The sequence below is a fragment of the Pseudophryne corroboree genome, chromosome 1 (assembly GCF_028390025.1).
Source record: "Pseudophryne corroboree isolate aPseCor3 chromosome 1, aPseCor3.hap2, whole genome shotgun sequence".
In the NCBI taxonomy this organism is placed as follows: domain Eukaryota; kingdom Metazoa; phylum Chordata; class Amphibia; order Anura; family Myobatrachidae; genus Pseudophryne; species Pseudophryne corroboree.
In genome coordinates, this window is record NC_086444.1 from 378,138,358 (window position 1) to 378,159,088 (window position 20,731).

The following is a 20,731-nucleotide window of genomic DNA, read 5'->3' on the forward strand; positions in this document are numbered from 1 at the left end:
CCCAAGGCGTCCTCTAAGCGAGCACTTGTCTCCTCACAATTCACTGCTGTCACTGACACCTCGTCTGATGAAGACGGCACTTACACTGACCCCACAGGTTCTGACTCAGATACTGCTGATGGGGAGGGTAGTTCACATGTTGATGTTCCTGATCTTTTGGAGGCTATTAAATTAATTCTACAGATTACGGATGATCCCGAGCCATCCGTCCCTCCTAAGAAACCAGATAGGTTCAAGCGTCAGAAGGCGGTTAAACAAGTTTTACCTCACTCTGATCACCTAGTGCAGGCCTGGCCAACCCGTGGCTCTCCAGATGTTGTGAAACTACACATCCCAGCGGGCCCTTCCACAGTTTAAGCATTCCCTAATGTTAAAACTGGTGCAAGGCATGATGGGACTTGTAGTTTTACAACAGCTGGAGAGCCACAGGTTGGCCAGGCCTGACCTAGTGGATAAACGTCAGGAACCCTAGGAAAACCCGGGTACAAAGTTTGTGCCTCAAAAGAAGATGCTGGCTCGCTATCCCCTCGCACCAGAGCGGTCTAAGAATTGGGAAACGCCTCCTCCAGTAGACTCACATGTGGCTAGGATGGTGGTTTCCTCAGCTCTACCTGTCACTACCGTCACGTCTCTAAAAGAGCCTACGAATAAACGTGTGAAAGCGATTTACACCCTCACGGGTGCTGCACAAAGGCCCACTATTGCAGCAACATGGGCTGCAGAGGCTATTGAAGCATGGGCCTTGGAGTTAAAAGCTGAAATCTCTTCTGACCATACTAGACAATGCTTGTCATATATTGTCACAGCTTCTCGCTATATTAAAGAGGCGGCTTCTGATGCCGGTATCCTAGCAGCCAAGGCCTCTACTACGTCAGTCCTGGCTCGCCGGATATTGTGGCTGAGATCCTGGTCTGTGGATCTGGACTCTAGAAAAACCCTGGAGGTACTCCCTTTCAAGGGAGATATTCTGCTTGGGGAGGACATAAATAAGATAGTGGCTGACTTGGCTACTGCCAAAACTGCCTGTCTGCCAAGTACCGCTCCTTCTGTGTCGAAGGCTAAAGGTACTTCCTTTCGCCCCTTTCGTCCTTCAGGTAAAGCAAAAGGTCAGGCGTACAACAAGCAGGCCCGCACTTCCAAACCTGGTAAGCCAAAGCCCAAAATAGCCTGGGCTGCCCATCATCCAGCTTCCAAGGCCGATAAGCCTGCCGCATGACGGGGCGGGCCTCCCCCTGGGGAATCCCAGGGTGGGGGGCCGGCTTCTAGGGTATACCCAGGAATGGTTGAAGACCACTTCAGATGCCTGAGTACGGGAAGCCGTCACTCGAGGTTACGCCATAGCCTTCAAAAACCGACCCCCTCATCGATTTTGCCAGACAGACGTCCCGTTGGACCAGACAAAGGCAAACACTCTGCATTCGTTGGTACAGACCCTCCTGGATACAGGAGTCGTAGTACAAGTGCCTCTTGCGCAGATGGGCCGGGGGTACTATTCTCCGCTGTTTCTAGTCCCGAAACCAAATGGGTCCTCTCGGCCCATTCTAAACCTCAAGGCATTGAACAGGTTTGTGAAGGTTTCCAAGTTCCGTATGGAAACCCTTCGCTCTATAGTTCTGGCCTTGGAACCAGGGGACTACATGGTCTCCCTGGACATACAGGATGCTTACCTGCATATTCCTATAGCAGCGTCACATCAGCAATACCTGAGGTTTGCTATTGGCAACCTCCATTACCAGTTTCGGGCGTTACCTTTTGGTTTAACAACGGCTCTGCGAGTCTTCACCAAAGTTATGGCGGTGATGACAGTGGTACTCCGCCGTCACGGGGTCAGGATACTGCCGTATCTGGACAACTTGTTAATCCTGGCAAATTCCCCAGAACTTCTCCTACGTCATCTAGATATGACGGTCCGGTTTCTACAAGCACATGGGTGGCTCATCAACTGAAAGAAATCCTCTCTGATCCCTGCTCAGCGCATGGTGCATCTGGGAGCGCTATTGGACACTCACAACCAGAGGTTGTTCTTTTGTCAGGAGAAAGTCCTGAAGCTTCAGGACAGGATTCGTTGCTTCCTTTCTCGTCCGCAAGTGTCGATACATTCGGCGATGCAGGTGCTGGGCCTCATGGTATCAGCATTCGACATGGTGGAGTATGCTCAATTCCATTCTCGCCCCCTCCAGAGGCTGATTCTAGCCAAGTGGGACGGCCTGCCTCACCGGATCAGGTCTCAAATGATGTCATTGACTCCGGAGGTCCGTCTGTCGCTGCTCTAGTGGCTCCGGGACCAACAATTGTGCAAGGGCCGTCCCTTCTGGATATCCAACTGGGTCCTGTTGACGACAGATGCCAGTCTAAGAGGTTGGGGCGCGGTGCTGGAGCAACACTCCCTTCAGGGTCGGTGGACCAAGGAGGAGTCCCTCCTCTCAATCAACATTCTGGAATTGCGGGTGGTCTTCAATGCATTGAACCTAGCCCAGCATTTAATTCAGAACCGTCCTGCTCAAGTGCAGTCGGACAACGCCACCACAGTGGCTTACATAAATCATCAAGGCGGCACTCGAAGCCGTCTGGCAATGAAGGAAGTCTCACGGATTCTACATTGGGCGGAACGCCATCTACCGGCCATATCGGCAATCTTCATTCCGGGAGTCCTGAATTGGGAAGCGGACTTTCTCAGTCGTCAGGACGTACATGCCGGCGAGTGGGGCCTCCATCCAGAAGTGTTTCAACTCCTAGTGGAAAAGTGGGGTCTTCCAGACGTAGATCTGATGGCGTCTCGACACAATCACAAGGTTCCGGTCTTCGGAGCAAGGACAAGGGATCCTCAAGCAGCATTCGTGGATGCGATGGCGGTGCCGTACGTGTTCCCTCCGGTGTCACTCCCGCCGAGGGTAATTCGGATGTTCAAGCAAGAAAAAAGGAATTCTGCTTCTCATAGCTCCAGCGTGGCCCAGACGGCACTGGTTCTCAGACCTGCAAGGCCTATCGTCAGAGCGTCCAATTCTACTTCCACAATGCCCAGACCTCCTTGTTCAGGGCCCCTGTGTCTACCAGGACCTAGCCCGGCTGTCTTTGACGGCATGGCTCTTGAAGCTTCCGTCTTAAGGGCTAAAGGGTTTTCTGAGGCAATCATTCAAACTATATTGCGGGCCCGGAAACCGGCTTCGGCTCGGATTTACTATAGGGTCTGGCATTCTTACTTTTACGATTACTACTTAAGATTATGACGCTTCCAAGTTTAGTATAGCCAAGTTGTTGGCTTTTCTTCAGCAGGGCCTGGACTTAGGCCTACGTCTGGCCTCCCTCAAGGTTCATATTTCTGCCTTGTCGGTGTGGTTTCAGAGAAAAATTGCGACCTTATCTGATGTGCAGACCTTTACTCAGGGTGTGTTGCGTATCCAACCTCCCTATGTCCCGCCTGTGGCTCCTTGGGACCTGTCGGTGGTTTTGGAGGCGTTACAAGAGTCTCCGTTTGAACCTCTTGGTTCAGCTGATATTAAGTGGCTTTCCCTTAAGGTGGTGTTTCTGCTGGCTATTGCTTCAGCTAGAAGAGTGTCGGATTTGGGTGCCTTGTCCTGTAGTTCCCCATATCTGATATTTTACCGTGACCGGGCGGTTCTTAGGACTCGTCCCGGATATTTACCTAAGGTGGTTTCCTCGTTCCACCTTAACCAGGAGATTGTGGTTCCGGCATTTGTTTCTCCTGATCTGTCTCCCAAAGAGAAGTCTTTGGATGTGGTACGGGCTCTCCGTATCTATGTGAAGAGAACTGATTCCATTAGGAAATCTGATTCTCTCTTTGTACTGTTTGGATTTCACAAACGGGGCTGGCCTGCTCACAAGCAGACTTTGGCCAGATGGATTAGAATGGTGACTGCACATTCTTATGTGAGGGCTGGTCTGTCGGGGGAGGGGCTTCAGGTCTAAGCCTTATCCCCCTCCTGGCAAAACCACCGGGTACTGGGGGCTACTGAAAATGGTTTAGAAATAAAACCTGACTTGCACCCATGCCCTGGTGATCTAGTGGGATCGCCTGTACTGCCACAGTGTACACCGCCAGCGCGCGCGGCCCGCCTCCCACTGACCGCGCCGGATCGCGATCAAGACCGGGTCCCGCAAGCGGGACCTACTCACCACCTCCCGAAGCACGGCCACGCGATCCCGGAGAGCCCCCGTCGTGTGTGCCTTACGTGAAGAAAACCGGAGCCTCCTGCTGTAGTTACCCGGCAACCAGGGCTCAGGAGTGTACAGCGCCGCTGGGGAGAGCTGGAGCTGCAGCAGTGAATGTCTTCTGACATTTACCACTGCTGCTGCTCTTGTAGTCTTTACTTATTTCTTCAAAAAAGCTCTTCTTAGGGCTTCCTGGAGCAGCTCCTCTAATGTGCCTACTTACTGCAGCTCCAACTACAAAACTGAGCTCCTGTGCAGGGAGGCGGGGTTATAGAGGAGGCGGCGCTTTGCATTCTGGGAACAGTCAAAGCTTTGAGCCTGTTGGTGTCTCGGATCAAGATCCTACTCTACACCCCAATGTCTATCCTTGTGGAGCCCAGTGTACCCCGCAGCAGAAAGTAAGGTGTTAGCATGCATTAAACAGTGAATGGAGACAAGGGATGAGAGTGTAATCCTGCCACTGTATAAATCTTTGGTGCGGCCACACCTGGAATATTGTGTACAGTTCTGGGCACCTCACTATTAAAAAGATATCTTGGAATTCGAAAAGGTTCAGAGGCGAGCTACCAAACTTGTTAAGGGGTTAGAAACACTGGATTATAAGGAAAGACTTAAAAGATTAGATTTGTTTACACTGGAAAAGAGGCGACTGGGAGGAGACATTATTAATATTTTTTAATACATTCAGGGACAATACAAGAATTTATCAAACGATTTGTTTATCAAAAAAACACTACATAGGACACGTGGACACCCTCTGAGGTTAGAAGAAAAAAATTCCATACACAATGGAGAAAAGGGTTCTTCACAGTAAGAACAGAAAAGATTTGGAATTATTTGCCAGAGAAGGTAGTAATGTTGGACTCAATCAATAAGTTTAAAAATGGATTAGATAAATTCCTAGCGGAAAAAAATATCCAAGAATACAGCATTTAATTAAGATTACATTATTTTACATTTTCTCATACGTCCTAGAGGATGCTGGAGTCCACTTCAGTACCATGGGGTAAAGACGGTTCCGCAGGAGCCATGGGCACTTTAAGACTTTTCAAGGGTGTGAACTGGCTCCTCCCTCTATGCCCCTCCTCCAGACCTCAATTTTAGAAGTGTGCCCAGGCAGACTGGATGCACTCCAGGGGAGCTCTACTGAGTTTCTCTGAAAAGACTTATGTTAGGTTTTTTATTTTCAGGGAGAACTGCTGGCAACAATTTCCCTGCTTCGTGGGAACCAACTTCCTAAAGAGTTTCATGGCTCTGCTTCTGGCTGACAGGACACCATTAGCTCCTGAAGGGTACTGAACGCTAGCTGCGCCTAGATGCTCACTCCCACAGCACGCCGTCACCCACCTTGCAGAGCCAGGAGTCAGAAGACAGGTGAGTGTAAGAAGATAGATCTTCAATCAAGGTGACGGCTAATAGGTACCGCGCGGCTGGCGGGAGCGCAGCGCGCCATGTTGCCCACTCACACACAGGCACTGCAGAGTGCAGGGCGCTGGGGGGGCGCCCTGGGCAGCATAAAACCTAATTAAACTGGCAGAAAGGGGGCATAAGTTGCCATGGCACAGCCCTACCCCTTCCAGTATAAATATTATTGTGAAATCGCTGTGGAGAAACGCTCCATAGTGGGGGCGGAGCTTCCTCCTCAGTCAGCCAGCACACTGCGCAGTGCCATTTTCTCTATCGTCCTAGTGGATGCTGGGGTTCCTGAAAGGACCATGGGGAATAGCGGCTCCGCAGGAGACAGGGCACAAAAAGTAAAGCTTTAGGATCAGGTGGTGTGCACTGGCTCCTCCCCCTATGACCCTCCTCCAAGCCTCAGTTAGATTTTTGTGCCCGGCCGAGAAGGGTGCAATCTAGGTGGCTCTCCTAAAGAGCTGCTTAGAAAAGTTTAGCTTAGGTTTTTTATTTTACAGTGAGTCCTGCTGGCAACAGGATCACTGCAACGAGGGACTTAGGGGAGAAGAAGTGAACTCACCTGCGTGCAGGATGGATTGGCTTCTTGGCTACTGGACATTAGCTCCAGAGGGACGATCACAGGTACAGCCTGGATGGTCACCGGAGCCTCGCCGCCGGCCCCCTTGCAGATGCTGAAACGAGAAGAGGTCCAGAATCGGCGGCAGAAGACTCCTCAGTCTTCTTAAGGTAGCGCACAGCACTGCAGCTGTGCGCCATTTCCTCTCAGCACACTTCACACGGCAGTCACTGAGGGTGCAGGGCGCTGGGAGGGGGGCGCCCTGGGAGGCAAATGAAAACCTTTTTTGGCTAAAAATACCTCACATATAGCCTCCGGGGGCTATATGGAGATATTTAACCCCTGCCAGAATCCGTTAAGAGCGGGAGACGAGGCCGCCGAAAAAGGGGCGGGGCCTATCTCCTCAGCACACAGCGCCATTTTCCCTCACAGAAAGGCTGGAGGGAAGGCTCCCAGGCTCTCCCCTGCACTGCACTACAGAAACAGGGTTAAAACAGAGAGGGGGGGCACTAATTTGGCGTTAGAAATATATAAAAAAGATGCTATAAGGGAAAACACTTATATAAGGTTGTCCCTATATAATTATAGCGTTTTTGGTGTGTGCTGGCAAACTCTCCCTCTGTCTCTCCAAAGGGCTAGTAGGTCCTGTCCTCTATCAGAGCATTCCCTGTGTGTGTGCTGTGTGTCGGTACGTGTGTGTCGACATGTATGAGGACGATGTTGGTGAGGAGGCGGAGCAATTGCCTGTAATGGTGATGTCACTCTCTAGGGAGTCGACACCGGAATGGATGGCTTATTTAGGGAATTACGTGATAATGTCAACACGCGCCAAGGTCGGTTGACGACATGAGACGGCCGACAAACAATTAGTACCGGTCCAGACGTCTCAAAAACACCGTCAGGGGTTTTAAAACGCCCGTTTACTTTAGTCGGTCGACACAGACACAGACAGGGACACTGAATCCAGTGTCGACGGTGAATAAACAAACGTATTCCTTATTAGGGCCACACGTTAAGGGCAATGAAGGAGGTGTTACATATTTCTGATACTACAATTACCACAAAAGAGGGTATTATGTGGGATGTGAAAAAACTACCGTAGTTTTTCCTGAATCAGATAAATTAAATGAAGTGTGTGATGATGCGTGGGTTCCCCCCGATAGAAAATATGGGCGGTATACCCTTTCCCGCCAGAAGTTAGGGCGCGTTGGGAAACACCCCTTGGGGTGGATAAGGCGCTCACACGCTTATCAGAACAAGTGGCGGTACCGTCTATAGATAGGGCCGTCCTCAAGGAGCCAGCTGACAGGAGGCTGGAAAAATATCATAAAAAGTATATACACACATACTGGTGTTATACTGCGACCAGCGATCGCCTCAGCCTGGATGTGCAGAGCTGGGGTGGCTTGGTCGGATTCCCTGACTAAAAATATTGATACCCTTGACAGGGACAGTATTTTATTGACTATAGAGCATTTAAAGGATGTATTTCTATATATGCGAGATGCACAGAGGGATATTTGCACTCTGGCATCAAGAGTAAGTGCGATGTCCATATCTGCCAGAAGATGTTTATGGACACGACAGTGGTCAGGTGATGCAGATTCCAAACGGCACAAAGGTGTATTGCCGTATAAAGGAAGAGGAGTTATTTGGGGTCGGTCCATCGGACCTGGTGGCCACGGCAACTGCTGGAAAATCCACCGTTTTTACCCTAAGTCACATCTCTGCAGAAAAAGACACCGTCTTTTCAGCTTCAGTCCTTTCGTCCCTATAAGAGTCATATCTGCCCAGGGATAGAGGAAAGGGAAGAAGACTGCAGCAGGCAGCCCATTCCCAGGAACAGAAGCGTTCCACCGCTTCTGACAAGCTCTCAGCATGACGCTGAGACCGTACAGGACCCCTGGATCCTACAAGTAGTATCCCAGGGGTACAGTTTGGAATGTCGAGACGTTTCCCCTGCGCAGGCTCCTGAAGTCTGCTTTACCAAGGTCTCCCTCCGACAAGGAGGCAGTATGGGAAAAAATTCACGAGCTGTATTCCCAGCAGGTGATAATTAAATTACCCCTCCTACAACAAGAAAAGGGGTATTATTCCACACTATATTGTGGTACTGAAGCCAGAAGGCTAGGTGAGACCTATTCTAAATCTAAAAAAATTTGAACACTTACAAAGGTTCAAATCAAGATGGAGTCACTCAGAGCAGTGATAACGAACCGGGAAGAAGGGGACTATCTGGTGTCCCGAGACATCAGGGATGCTTACCTCCATGTCCCAAATTTGCCCTTATCACTAAGGGTACCTCAGGTTCGTGGTACAGAACTGTCACTATCAGTTTCAGACGCTGCCGTTTGGATTGTCTACGGCACCCCGGGTCTTTACCAAGGTAATGGCCGAAATGATGGTTCTTCTTCGAAGAAAAGGCGTCTTAATTATCCCTTACTTGGACGATCTCCTGATAAGGGCAAAGTCCAGGGAACAGTTGGAGGTCGGAGTAGCACTATCTCGGATACTGTTACAACAGCAGGGGTGGATTCTAAATATTCCAAAATCGCAGCTGATCCCGACAACAAGTCTCCTGTGCTTAGGGATGATTCTGGACACAGTCCAGAAAAAGGTGTTTCTCCCGGAAGAGAAAGCCAGGGAGTTATCCGAGCTAGTCAGGAACCTCCTAAAATCAGTGCATCATTGCACAAGGGCCATGGTAAAAAAATGGTGACTTCCTTCGAAGCAATTCCAGTCGGCAGATTTCATGCAAGAACTTTTCAGTGGGATCTGCTGGACAAATGGTCCGGATCGCATCTTCAGATGCATCAGCGGATAACCCTATATCCAAGGACAAGGGTGTCTCTCCTGTGGTGGTTACAGAGTGCTCATCTTCTAGAGGGCCGCAGATTCGGCATTCAGTTTTGGATGTTGGTGACCACGGAGGCCAGCCCGAGAGGCTGGGGAGCAGTCACACAAGGAAAAAATTTCCAGGGAGTGTGATCAAGTCTGGAGATTTTTCTCCACATAAATATAGCTAAGGGTAAAATTATAATGCTCTAAGCTTAGCAAGACCTCTGCTTCAAGGTCAGCCGGTATTGATCCAGTGGGATAAAACATCACGGCAGTCGCCCACGTAAATAGACAGGGCGGCACAAGAAGCAGGAGGGCAGTGGCAAAAATTGCAAGGACTTTTCGCTGGGCGGAAAATCATGTGATAGCACTGTCAGCAGTGTTTCATTCCGGGAATGGAAACTGGGAAGCAGACTTCCTCAGTAGGCACGACCTCCACCCGGCAGAGTGGGAACTTCATGGGGAAGTTTTCCACATAATTGTAAACCGTTGGGAATTACCAAAGGTGGACATGATGGCGTCCCGTCTGAACAAAAAACGGGACAGGTATTGCGCCAGGTTAAGAGACCCTCAGGCAATAGCTGTGGACGTTCTGGTAACACCGTGGGTGTACCAGTCGGTGTATGTGTTCCATCCTCTGCTTTTCATACCTAAGGTACTGAGAATTATAAGACGTAGAGGAGTAAGAACTATACTCATGGCTCCGGATTGGCCAAGAAGGACTTGGTACCCGGAACTTCAAGAGATGCTCACAGAGGACTTATGGCCTCTGCCGCTAAGAAGGGACTTGTTTCAGCAAGTACCATGTCTGTTCCAAGACTTACCGCAGCTGCGTTTGACGGCATGGCGGTGGAACGCCGGATCCTAAGGGAAAAGGCATTCAGGAAGAGGTCATTCCTACCCTGGTCAAAGCCAGAAAGGAGGTGACCGCACAACATTATCACCACATGTGGCGAAAATATGTTGCGTGGTGTGAGGCCAGGAAGGCCCCACGAAGAAATTTCAACTCGGTCGATTCCTGCATTTCTTGCAAACAGGAGTGTCTATGGGCCTCAAATTGGGGTCCATTAAGGTTCAAATTTCGGCCCTGTCGATTTTTCTTCCAGAAAGAATTGGCTTCAGTTCCTGAAGTCCAGAAGTTTGTCAAGGGAGTATTGCATATACAACCCCCTTTTGTGCCTCCAGTGGCACTGTGGGATCTCAACGTAGTTCTGGGATTCCTCAAAACACATTGGTTTAAAACCAGTCAAATCTGTGGATTTGAAGCATCTCACATGAAAAGTGAACATGCTCTTGGACCTGGCCTGGACCAGGCGAGTGTCAAATTGGTGGTTTTTTTCTCAAAAAAGCCCATATCTGTTTGTCCATTCGGACAGGGCAGAGCTGCGGACTCGTCCCCAGTTCTCTCCCTAAGGTGGTGTCAGTGTTTCACCTGAACCAGCTTATTGGGGTGTCTTGCGCCTACTAGGGACTTGGAGGACTCCAAGTTGCTAGATGTGGTCAGGGCCCTGAAAATATAGGTTCCAGGACGGCTGGAGTCAGGAAAACTGACTTGCTGTTATCCTGTATGCACCCAACAAACTGGGTGCTCTTGCTTTTAAGCAGACTTTTGCTAGTTGGATGTGTAATACAATTCAGCTTGCACATTCTGTGGCAGGCCTGCCACAGCCAAAATATGTAAATGCCCATTCCACAAGGAAGGTGGGCTCATCTTGGGCGGCTGCCCGAGGGGTCTCTGCTTTACAACTTTGCCGAGCGGCTATTTAGTCAGGGGCAAACACGTTTGTAAAATCCTACAAATTTGATACCCTGGCTAAGGAGGACCTGGAGTTCTCTCATTCGGTGCTGCAGAGTCATCCGCACTCTCCCGCCCGTTTGGGAGCTTTGGTATAATCCCCATGGTCCTTTCAGGAACCCCAGCATCCACTAGGACGATAGAGAAAATAAGAATTTACTTACCGATAATTCTATTTCTCGGAGTCCGTAGTGGATGCTGGGCGCCCATCCCAAGTGCGGATTATCTGCATTACTTGTACATAGTTACAAAAATCGGGTTATTATTGTTGTGAGCCATCCTTTCAGAGGCTCCGCTGTTATCATACTGTTAACTGGGTTCAGATCACAGGTTGTACAGTGTGATTGGTGTGGCTGGTATGAGTCTTACCCGGGATTCATAAATCCTTCCTTATTGTGTACGCTCGTCCGGGCACAGTACCTAACTGAGGCTTGGAGGAGGGTCATAGGGGGAGGAGCCAGTGCACACCACCTGATCCTAAAGCTTTACTTTTTGTGCCCTGTCTCCTGCGGAGCCGCTATTCCCCATGGTCCTTTCAGGAACCCCAGCATCCACTACGGACTCCGAGAAATAGAATTATCGGTAAGTAAATTCTTTTTTTCTCTCTCTCCTCAGGCTGCAGAGACAACGCTGGTCTTCATCCACTACTGAATACAAGTATCGGGGTGCAAAACAGGGGGGGGGGGGGGCACAGTGAAATTGGTGCTTTACATTGTGTATTATCATTATAAAAAAGCGCTGTATGTCAGTGGGCATTTTATGTTTCACAGGCATTGTTTTACTGGCACTGGGTTGTGAACTGGCTGCTCCTATCTGTGTCCTTCTGACATTTTACTGTGGGTCTGTCCCCTATAAGTCCTGGAGTGTCTGTGGGGTGTTTGTACACGTGTGTGACATGTCTGAGGCAGGGAGTTCTTCCCCTTAGGGAGCCATTTTAGGGACACAGAGTTGTAATGTGGTGGCGCTGCCGGCACACAACGAGCCTGCATGGGAGAAATAAATACGTGATAGTGTGAATCATATCAGTAGGAGATTAGATAAGTCTGAGTCTCATGCAGAAAGCTGGAGAAAATCAGTTGAAGATGTGATTTTTCAGGATTCTGCTGTCTCATCCGCAGGTGACCCCTCTGGGTCACATAAAAGACCATTTGCAAACATTGTACATACTGATACCGACACGGACTCTGATTCTTGTGTCGACGATGGGGATTCCAGGGAGTTAAATCCTAAATTGGCAAAAAACATACAATATATGATTGTTGCTATAAAGGAGGTTTTAGAAGTTACGGAAGCCCCTACTGTACCTCAGGAGAAGGCTTATTTCTATAAGGAAAAGAAACAAATATAAGGTAACTTTCCCTCCTTCCCACGAGCTAAATACTCTTTTTGAGGGAGTCTGGGTGAATCCTGAAAAGAAATTTCGTATTCCCAAAAGGATTCAAATTGCTTATCCTTTCCCTTTAGAGGTCAGGAAAAGATGGGAGTCACCCCCGGTGTTAGACAGTGCCCTGTCACGGTTGATAAAAAAGGTGATTCTCCCTGCACCTGGGACGGCTTCACTTAAAGAGCCAGCAGACCGCAAAATGGAGACCATGTTAAAATCTATTTATGTGGCCAATAGTACGCTGCTCAGACCCACCATTGCTTGCGCATGGGTGAGTCGTGCTATTGGAAAATGGTCTGATAACTTGTCATCAGAAATTGACACGCTTGATAGAGACGAGATACTCCTAACATTAGGTAATATCAAAGACGCTGCAGCATACATGCTGGAAGCTATGAAGGATATTGGACTCTTGGGTTCAACAGCCGCTACCATGGCAGTATCGGCTCGGAGGGAGTTGTGAATTCGCCAGTGGAATGCGGATGCAGATTCCAAAAGAAATATGGAGGCTCTCCCATATAAAGGTGAGGCCTTATTTGGTGAGCGGCTGGATGCGTTCGTCTCGGCGGCTACCGCAGGTAAGTCGACATTTTTGCCTTATGCTCCTGCAACGGCAAAGAAGACACATCACTCGAACATGCAGTCCTTTCGGCCCAACAAATACAAAAAGGCCAAAGGTTCCCCCTTCTTTGCAGGTAGAGGAAGGGGAAGAGGAAAAATCCGCAGCGTCTCCAGGGTCCCAGGAGCAGAAGTCAACCACTACTTCTGCCAAATCTACAGCATGACGCTGGGGCTCCCTTGCGAGTGTCCGCTCGGGTGGGAGCACGTCTGAAACTCTTCAGTAAAATTTGGATTCAATCTGGCCTGGACCCATGGGTCTTACAAATAGTGTCTCAGGGGTACAAACTGGAGTTTCAAGACGTCCCCCCATGCCGATTTTTCAAATCGACCTTGCCAGCTTCTCTTCCAGAAAGAGAGGCACTAACAACGGCAATTCAAAAATTATGTCAGGATCAGGTCATAGTCCTGGTACCCTTGTCACAACAAGGAAAAGGTTTTTATTCAAGCCTCTTCGTAGTTCCGAAGCCGGACGGCTCGGTCAGACCGATTTTAAACCTGAAAAAATCTGAAAAGGTTCAAGTTCAAGATGGAATCCCTGAGAGCGGTGATTTCCTGTCTGGAGGAGAGGGACTTCATGGTGTCAGTAGACATAAAGGATACTTACTTGCATGTTCCCATTTATCCTCCTCACCAAGCTTATCTGAGATTCACGGTACAGGATTGCCATTACCAGTTCCAGACGTTGCCATTCGGTCTCTCCACAGCACCGAGGGTATTCAAGGTGATGGCGGAGATGATGGTCCTCCTTCGTCAAAAAGGAGTCAATCTATTTCCTTATCTGGACGATCTCCTGATAAAAGGGAGATCCAGGGAACAGTTGGTGCAGAACCTCGCACTCTCCCTGTCAATACTCCAACAACACGGTTGGATCATGAATTTTCCAAAGTCGCAGTTGGAACCAACGACAAGATTGTCCTTTTTAGGGATGATTCTGGACACAGAAGTACAGAGAGTATTTCTTCCAGTGGAAAAGACTCTGGAAATCCAGAAAATGGTCAAACAAATATTGAAACCAACAAGAGTGTCGATCCATCAATGCATTCGGTTGTTGGGGAAGATGGTAGCGGCCTACGAGGCCAGATCTTCAGGAGTTGCTCATAGAAGATCCTCTGCCTCTTCCTCCTCGCGAGGACTTGCTGCAGCAGGGGCCGTGCGTGTACCAAGACTTACCGCGGCTACGTTTGACGGCATGGCTGTTGATCGCCGGATCCTAGCCCGAAAGGGTATTCCCAAGGAAGTCATCCCCACTCTTACTCAGGCCAGAAAAGGAGTAACGTCTAAACATTACCACCGTATTTGGAGAAAATGTGTCTTGGTGTGAATCCAAGAAGGCTCCTACGGAAGAGTTTGAGTTGGGACGTTTTCTCCATTTTCTGCAGGCTGGTGTGGATGCGGGCCTTAGATTGGGGTCAGTCAAGGTCCAGATTTCGGAATTATCAGTTTTCTTTAAAAAACAATTGGCCTCCTTCCCAGAAGTTCAGACCTTCGTGAAAGGGATTCTGCACATCCAGCCTTCATTTATGCCGCCAGTGGCACCATGGGACCTTAATGTGGTGTTGCAGTTCCTTCAATCGGATTGGTTTGAACCTCTGCAGGAGATAGAATTGAAGTTTCTCACTTGGAAAGTGGTGATGCTTTTGGCCTTGGCATCCGCAAGGCGGGTGTCTTAGTTGGGGGCCTTGTCCCACAAGAGCCCTTACCTGATCTTCCATGAAGATAGGGCAGAGTTGAGAACTTGCCAACAATTTCTTCCAAAGGTGGTTTCATCTTTACACATAAACCAACCTATTGTGGTGCCAGTGGCTACTGACACTTTCGCTGAGTCAAAGTCTCTAGATGTGGTTAGAGCTTTGAAGATTTATGTCGCAAGAACAGCTCGGATACGGAAAACTGAGGCTCTTTTTGTCCTCTATGCTCCCAACAACATTAGGTGTCCTGCTTCTATGCAGACTATTGCGCGCTGGATCAGAGGTACGATTCAACACGCTCATTCCATGGCAGGATTGCCGATACCGAAGTCGGTGAAGGCCCATTCTACTAGGAAAGTGGGCTCATCCTGGGCGGCTGCCCGGGGCGTCTCAGCTTTACAACTTTGCCGAGCGGCTACTTGGTCAGGGTCAAACACATTTGCAAAATTTTATAAGTTTGACACTTTGGCCGATGAGGACCTCAAGTTTGGTCAATCGGTGCTTCAGGGTCATCCGCACTCTCCCACCCGTACTGGAGCTTTGGTATAACCCCATGGTACTGAAGAGGACCACAGCATCCTCTAGGACGTATGAGAAAATAGGATTTTAATACATACCGGTAAATCCTTTTCTCCTAGTCCGTAGAGGATGCTGGGCACCCGACCCAGTGCGTACTTTACCTGCAGTTTATTCATTATAGTAACACATGTTGTGTTACATTTGTTTTCAGCATGTTGCTGCAAATGGTTCATGCCTGTTGGCTGGATTATGTTGAATGCCATGTTGTGCGGCATGGTTGTGGTGTGAGCTGGTATGAATCTCACCATTAGCATAAAAGTAAATCCTTTCCTCGAAATGTCTGTCTCCCTGGGCACAGTTCCTATAACTGAGGTCTGGAGGAGGGGCATAGAGGTAGGAGCGAGTTCACACCCTTGAAAAGTCTTAAAGTGCCCTTGGCTCCTGCGGAACCGTCTATACCCCATGGTACTGAAGTGGACCCCAGCATCCTCTATGGACTAGGAGAAAAGGATTTACCGATAGGTATTAAAATCCTTTTATTATACAGGTTGAACTCGATGGACATTTGTCTTTTTTCAACCTCAACAACTATGTAAACATTTTAAGGGAGTATTTTCTTTGTATTTGTGCTGTTTCCGCCTTTTACCTCAGTAGAATTTTTTTTAATTCTCCTTTTTACCTCCTGTGTTCCTACATTACAAAACAATCGCCATTTTAAATGTGAACTTTATTTTATTCAGAGGTGTTTTTCACACCACAGTCTGCCTGGATCACTTTGATGGGAGTCTGACATTACTGCTATGTGCAATTGGGGTCCCTGCTCCTTCCACTATCTGTGGCTTTCTGCTTGTCTCCATTCCACTCCTAACATCACGTGACTCTCTGTCATACTGTATATACTCCTAGACCAAACTTATTTTATGCCATGTCATGGGGGTAAATTTACTAAGGTCGTAGATTTTTAGAACTGGTGATGTTGCCCATGGCAACCAATCAGATTCTACTTACCATTTATCTAGCTGCTTCTAGCAGATAATAGATATAATCTGATTGGTTGCTTTGGTCAACATCACCAGTTCTAAAAATCTCCCACCTTAGTAAATTTACCCCATGGTGTCTAATGAGTGTAAGTAACTCTATCAATTGGTCATGGTTGGTTGTCTAATCTTTACCATATAGATGGGAGGAAGCAGGGATGCTCACTTTCTAAATGTCCTTGGTACAAAACCATTAGTGGCCATATTAAGAACTGAAGCCACCAATATGGGTTTATTCATAGGAAGTGTGCAGGATAAAGATTTTTACAGAAGCCATGGAGTTGTTTATTGCGGCCTTTGTCTGTTGCTGAAAAGAGCCTAGACATAATCATGGAATCTGATATATGCTCTGGTCTCTCAAATTGGTGAGAGCTACATTCATCCTCATAGACACAGATGTCTTCCCTGCTACATATACATTGACAATACTGCCTAACTGATAAAACTAAATCTGCCTATCCAGTTATAACAAATTTAATTCAAATAATTCTTGTTCCCAAGATTATTTTAGTACTATTACAATCCCGTTGTACATGTTGTGGCCCATTTTAAAAAGTTCTAGTTCACATTTAGCATTCTGTCAGTTCAGTTTGGTGTGCTTTGGAATCTACGAGCAGTTCTGAAAGCGATCTCGTACTGTGAATTACCTTTTGCAATTCAATTCCAAAATCGTCATCATTTTCCAGAGCAAATTTGCATTTTTCATGTGCACCCCCTGAGCAGGTGAAAAGATAGAAAAATCTTTATTTTAATATAAAAATGTCGGGACACAGTGCAGTACCTCTGGTGCACCCTTCCTATTGAATAATCCTGCAGTTGGAGGTGTTTAATTGCATAATTTGGTCAATGAAGACATGTTGGATTGCAGTTCAATTTATCGCAAAAAAAAAAAAAAGTGTTGTGTTGATGAGAGGGTTTTTTGAACTTGCAGATGAGAGTTAAGAGTTTTTATTACAGTGTTTTACAATATGATATCAAAACACTGATAAATCATTTTAAGTGCCACAAAATGCTGGAAAGGCTAATTGTATGAAAAACGCTTGCTATTATTTTTCAACCATTAGTAAAGAGTGCAAAATTTAGCCATTTGACACCTTTTAAAAACCACCAGATTTAACTTATGGCCATTAACAGCCTTCTATATGGTTCTGCGATCACAGTTGTTACTTTTTTGGGGTCCAGGAGAGTTTCCCCACTTTTTTATGCGCTTTTCCCACGTCACGAGTATTGCAAATTGGCATTTCTAATAGAATCTTGCATCTTAATATAGAAATTGAGAAACGTGTGTCTGGCCTTTCCCCAAGTTTTTACATTACTACAATTTATCACAGCTAGCGCAGCTAAAGTGATAGGCACTGTTTTAGTAATACATCTTGGGGTAAATTTACTAAGCAAAATCTTTTTGATGTGTTTAACTTCAAAATGTAATGTGAAAAGCAAAGCATGAAATGTTTTTTGCTTTTGACATGACTTCTGGTTTATATTTTGGGGTTAAACATGCCAAGAAGCCGCAGCTTGCAAAAGCCAGTGTTTAGTAATGTACTCAAATTTTTCTATAACCACTTGACAGACTAATAATTCAACACTGCTGAGATTCTTTTTTTTTTTTATGATTCAATTAGGTCAGGAACGCATGTACATTATTTAAAACGTTTCCCTCACGATTTTAGTAAAAACAATATTTAATACAGGTTGAGTATCCCATATCCAAATATTCCGAAATACGGAATATTCCGAAATACGGACTTTTTTGAGTGAGACTGAGATAGTGAAACCTTTGTTTTTTGATGGCTCAATGTACACAAACTTTGTTTAATACACAAAGTTATTAAAAATATTGTATTAAATGACCTTTAGGCTGTGTGTATAAGGTGTATATGACACATAAATGAATTGTATGAATATACACACACTTTGTTTAATGCACAAAGTTATAAAAAATATTGGCTAAAATGACCTTCAGGCTGTGTGTATAAGGTGTATATGAAACATAAATGCATTCTGTGCTTAGACTTAGGTCCCATCACCATGATATCTCATTATGGTATGCAATTATTCCAAAATACGGAAAAATCCCATATCCAAAATACCTCTGGTCCCAAGCATTTTGGATAAGGGATACCCAACCTGTAATACCATGTTACATGATTTCCTCAAGCTGGAGAGAGGTAGGGATTTCTATGACATGCTAAAATCATTCAAAGAAAGGGAAAATTAGTTTAGTCTTCTGCAATCATTCTTTTTTTTCTACATATAATTTTCAACTGCAATACAACCCCGTATGGTTATAGCCACCCTTGCTTACCACTTTCTCTGTGACAATTTAGGTATGGCCAAAACATTATTACCTATCAAAAAACAGTAGGATGTACCCTCACTTGCAAAGACAATTTTAAGCTGATATGCTGGGGCTGACACATGGTGACAGGTTAGAAGGTCTTGCCAGTCCTATCTAAGTGTCACCTTTCCTTTGAGATTGCGCACACTGCTGCATGTGTAGTACCTTATAGTACCCCAGTTCAATTTGCTAAATGTGACAGAAGTATATCTGACCTGTGTCATATGTTCTCTTGGAGCTGAGATCTTTCAGCACGTGTTCTTGTCTTAGATTATCAGTCCATGGCAATGTTTTAAATGGTAATATGGAAATTTCTGAAAGTAAACCTACCTCAGAAGTTACTACCTAAACTTTGCTCACTAATAACAACAACCTCTGAATTACAAATGTACTGCTAATTTAGCTGTAGCCCACTAGGTTCATGCAATGGTTTTCTGTTTCTATGGTGGGATGATATATCCAATAGAATGCTTTGCGTGTATAAGTCGTTACCAAAAAATGGAGAAGCCTAGGTCAATGATGGACTGCAAGCATATTGAAACCAAGGGCTTCTATACAACTTCATAAAGAAAATAATATTCTTCATGTTAGGGTCATCAAATGCTTTATTAATGTTATGACTACTGGTGAGCTATTGACAGAAGTAGGGGTGACTGTAGTGCGTGCTTGGCAGGATGTTCAGTCATCCAAGACAGCTGAAATTGTCAGGCAAGGTTTCTACCTGTAATGCTTACAGCTTGTCTTGTCTTCTGTAGGCTAAAGATCATGGTAAAGCTGAAGTTGGGGAGCTGCATTCTAAACTTGAAAAGGTATTTATTTTACATTTTCTTTCTGTAGTTCTGCTATTGGACACCATATTATCTTGATATTTTCAGTTTAAAGATTGCCATTGTTTCAAACACGTCTCTTCTAGTAAAACTAAGTGCTTTTCTCTAGCATCCGTAATGGATATTGGGGACAACTTAGTACGATGGGGTATAGACTGGGTCCAAAGGAGCCGATGCACTTTAAATTTCTTCAGCTGGGTGTGCTGGCTCCTCCACTCTATGCCCTCTCCCACAGGCAGTTTAGAAAAAAGTGCCCTCAGGAGAGGATGCACACTCTGGAGCTCCAGAGAGTTTTCTTCAGTTTCTTTTAAAACTTTATTATTTTCGGAATGCTGTATGGGCAACAGCATACCTACACCGTGGGAGTTAGGTTGGGGGGTGTCACCAGCCTCTGTAAGGTGTCAGAGCCGCTTCCCTGCTGCAGGACCACCGTCCTGAGAGGTTGTTGTACAGCGGGGCACTGCGTCTTAGCGGTCACAATCGCAGCACGCTGCACACCCCTAACGGTAGCCTGAGGGTGACGACAGTGGTGAGTACAAACCGGGGGCACCGCTAGGGGGGACCCCGGTTCTTGGTGCGGTAAAAACGCAGGGGAAGCATACGGGACCCGCTATAGCCCCCTGTGTACACTGGCAGCGATAGTGAAAACTAGCACTTGCTGTGATGTTTTACACTTCTAGGGAGACTTTGCCTGTATTATTATTATTATTATTATTATTATTATCCTTTATTTATATGGCGCCACAAGCGTTTTACAGAGTACATATGCACATAATCAAAACAGGAAACCAGTGACTTACAGTTGAAGACAATTTAGGACAAGTACAGGGTAACTAAGCATAACTACACCAGTAAATGACAGAGATAAGTTCCAGGTGGCCAAAAAACTGCGTGATTTGGGCATTTGAGGATTATTAAAGTAAGAAAAGGATAAGCACATGAGGGAAGAGGGCCCTACTCGTGAGAGCTTACATTCTAAGGGGAGGGGTAGACAGACAGGGGTGACACAGATGGGGTACATAGAGAGCGTGGAACAGAGGGTTAGGATGAGATTTGGCTGAGTTTGGTAAAGAAATGGGTCTTAAGAGCCCGTTTGAAGTTTTGTAGAGAGGTGGAGAGTCTGAGGGGGAGAGGTAAAGAATTCCAGAGGAAGGGAGCAGCACGTGAAAAATCTTGGAGATAGGAGTGGGAGGAAGTAATCAGAAGACAGGAGAGCCGGCGTGCATTAGCAGAGCTAAGAGGACGGGTGGGAGAGTAAAGGGAGATAAGGTCAGAGATGTAAATGGGAGAGGAGTGGGTGAGTGCTTTGTAAGTGAGAGTGAGAAGTTTGAATTGGATTCTGAAAGGGAAGGGAAGCCAGTGAAGGGCTTGTAGGAGAGGGGAGGTGGACGTATAAATCTAACTGAAGCGCCGGCACCATTAGAGGGGGTGGAGCTTACCCAGAGCGGTACCAGCGGCGTTTTGGCCCCTTCCTCTGCTTACAGCTGCAACAGCAGGCACACACAGCTCCTCCAGACACTCTAGGTGCCAAAAAATCCATGA

At 46.8% G+C, this 20,731-nt stretch overlaps 1 protein-coding gene across 6 annotated transcripts in view; it reads left to right on the forward strand.

Moving 5' to 3' along the window:
- The window catches only part of CIT (citron rho-interacting serine/threonine kinase), a 541,532-nt gene that overhangs the window by 204,832 nt on the left and 315,969 nt on the right, over positions 1 to 20,731 (forward strand). For all 6 annotated transcript variants that reach the window (XM_063913147.1, XM_063913146.1, XM_063913148.1 and 3 more), the window contains one exon: positions 19,118 to 19,171. In XM_063913147.1, the coding sequence (XP_063769217.1) occupies positions 19,118 to 19,171 (54 nt within the window). The remainder of the gene's footprint in view (positions 1 to 19,117; positions 19,172 to 20,731) is intronic.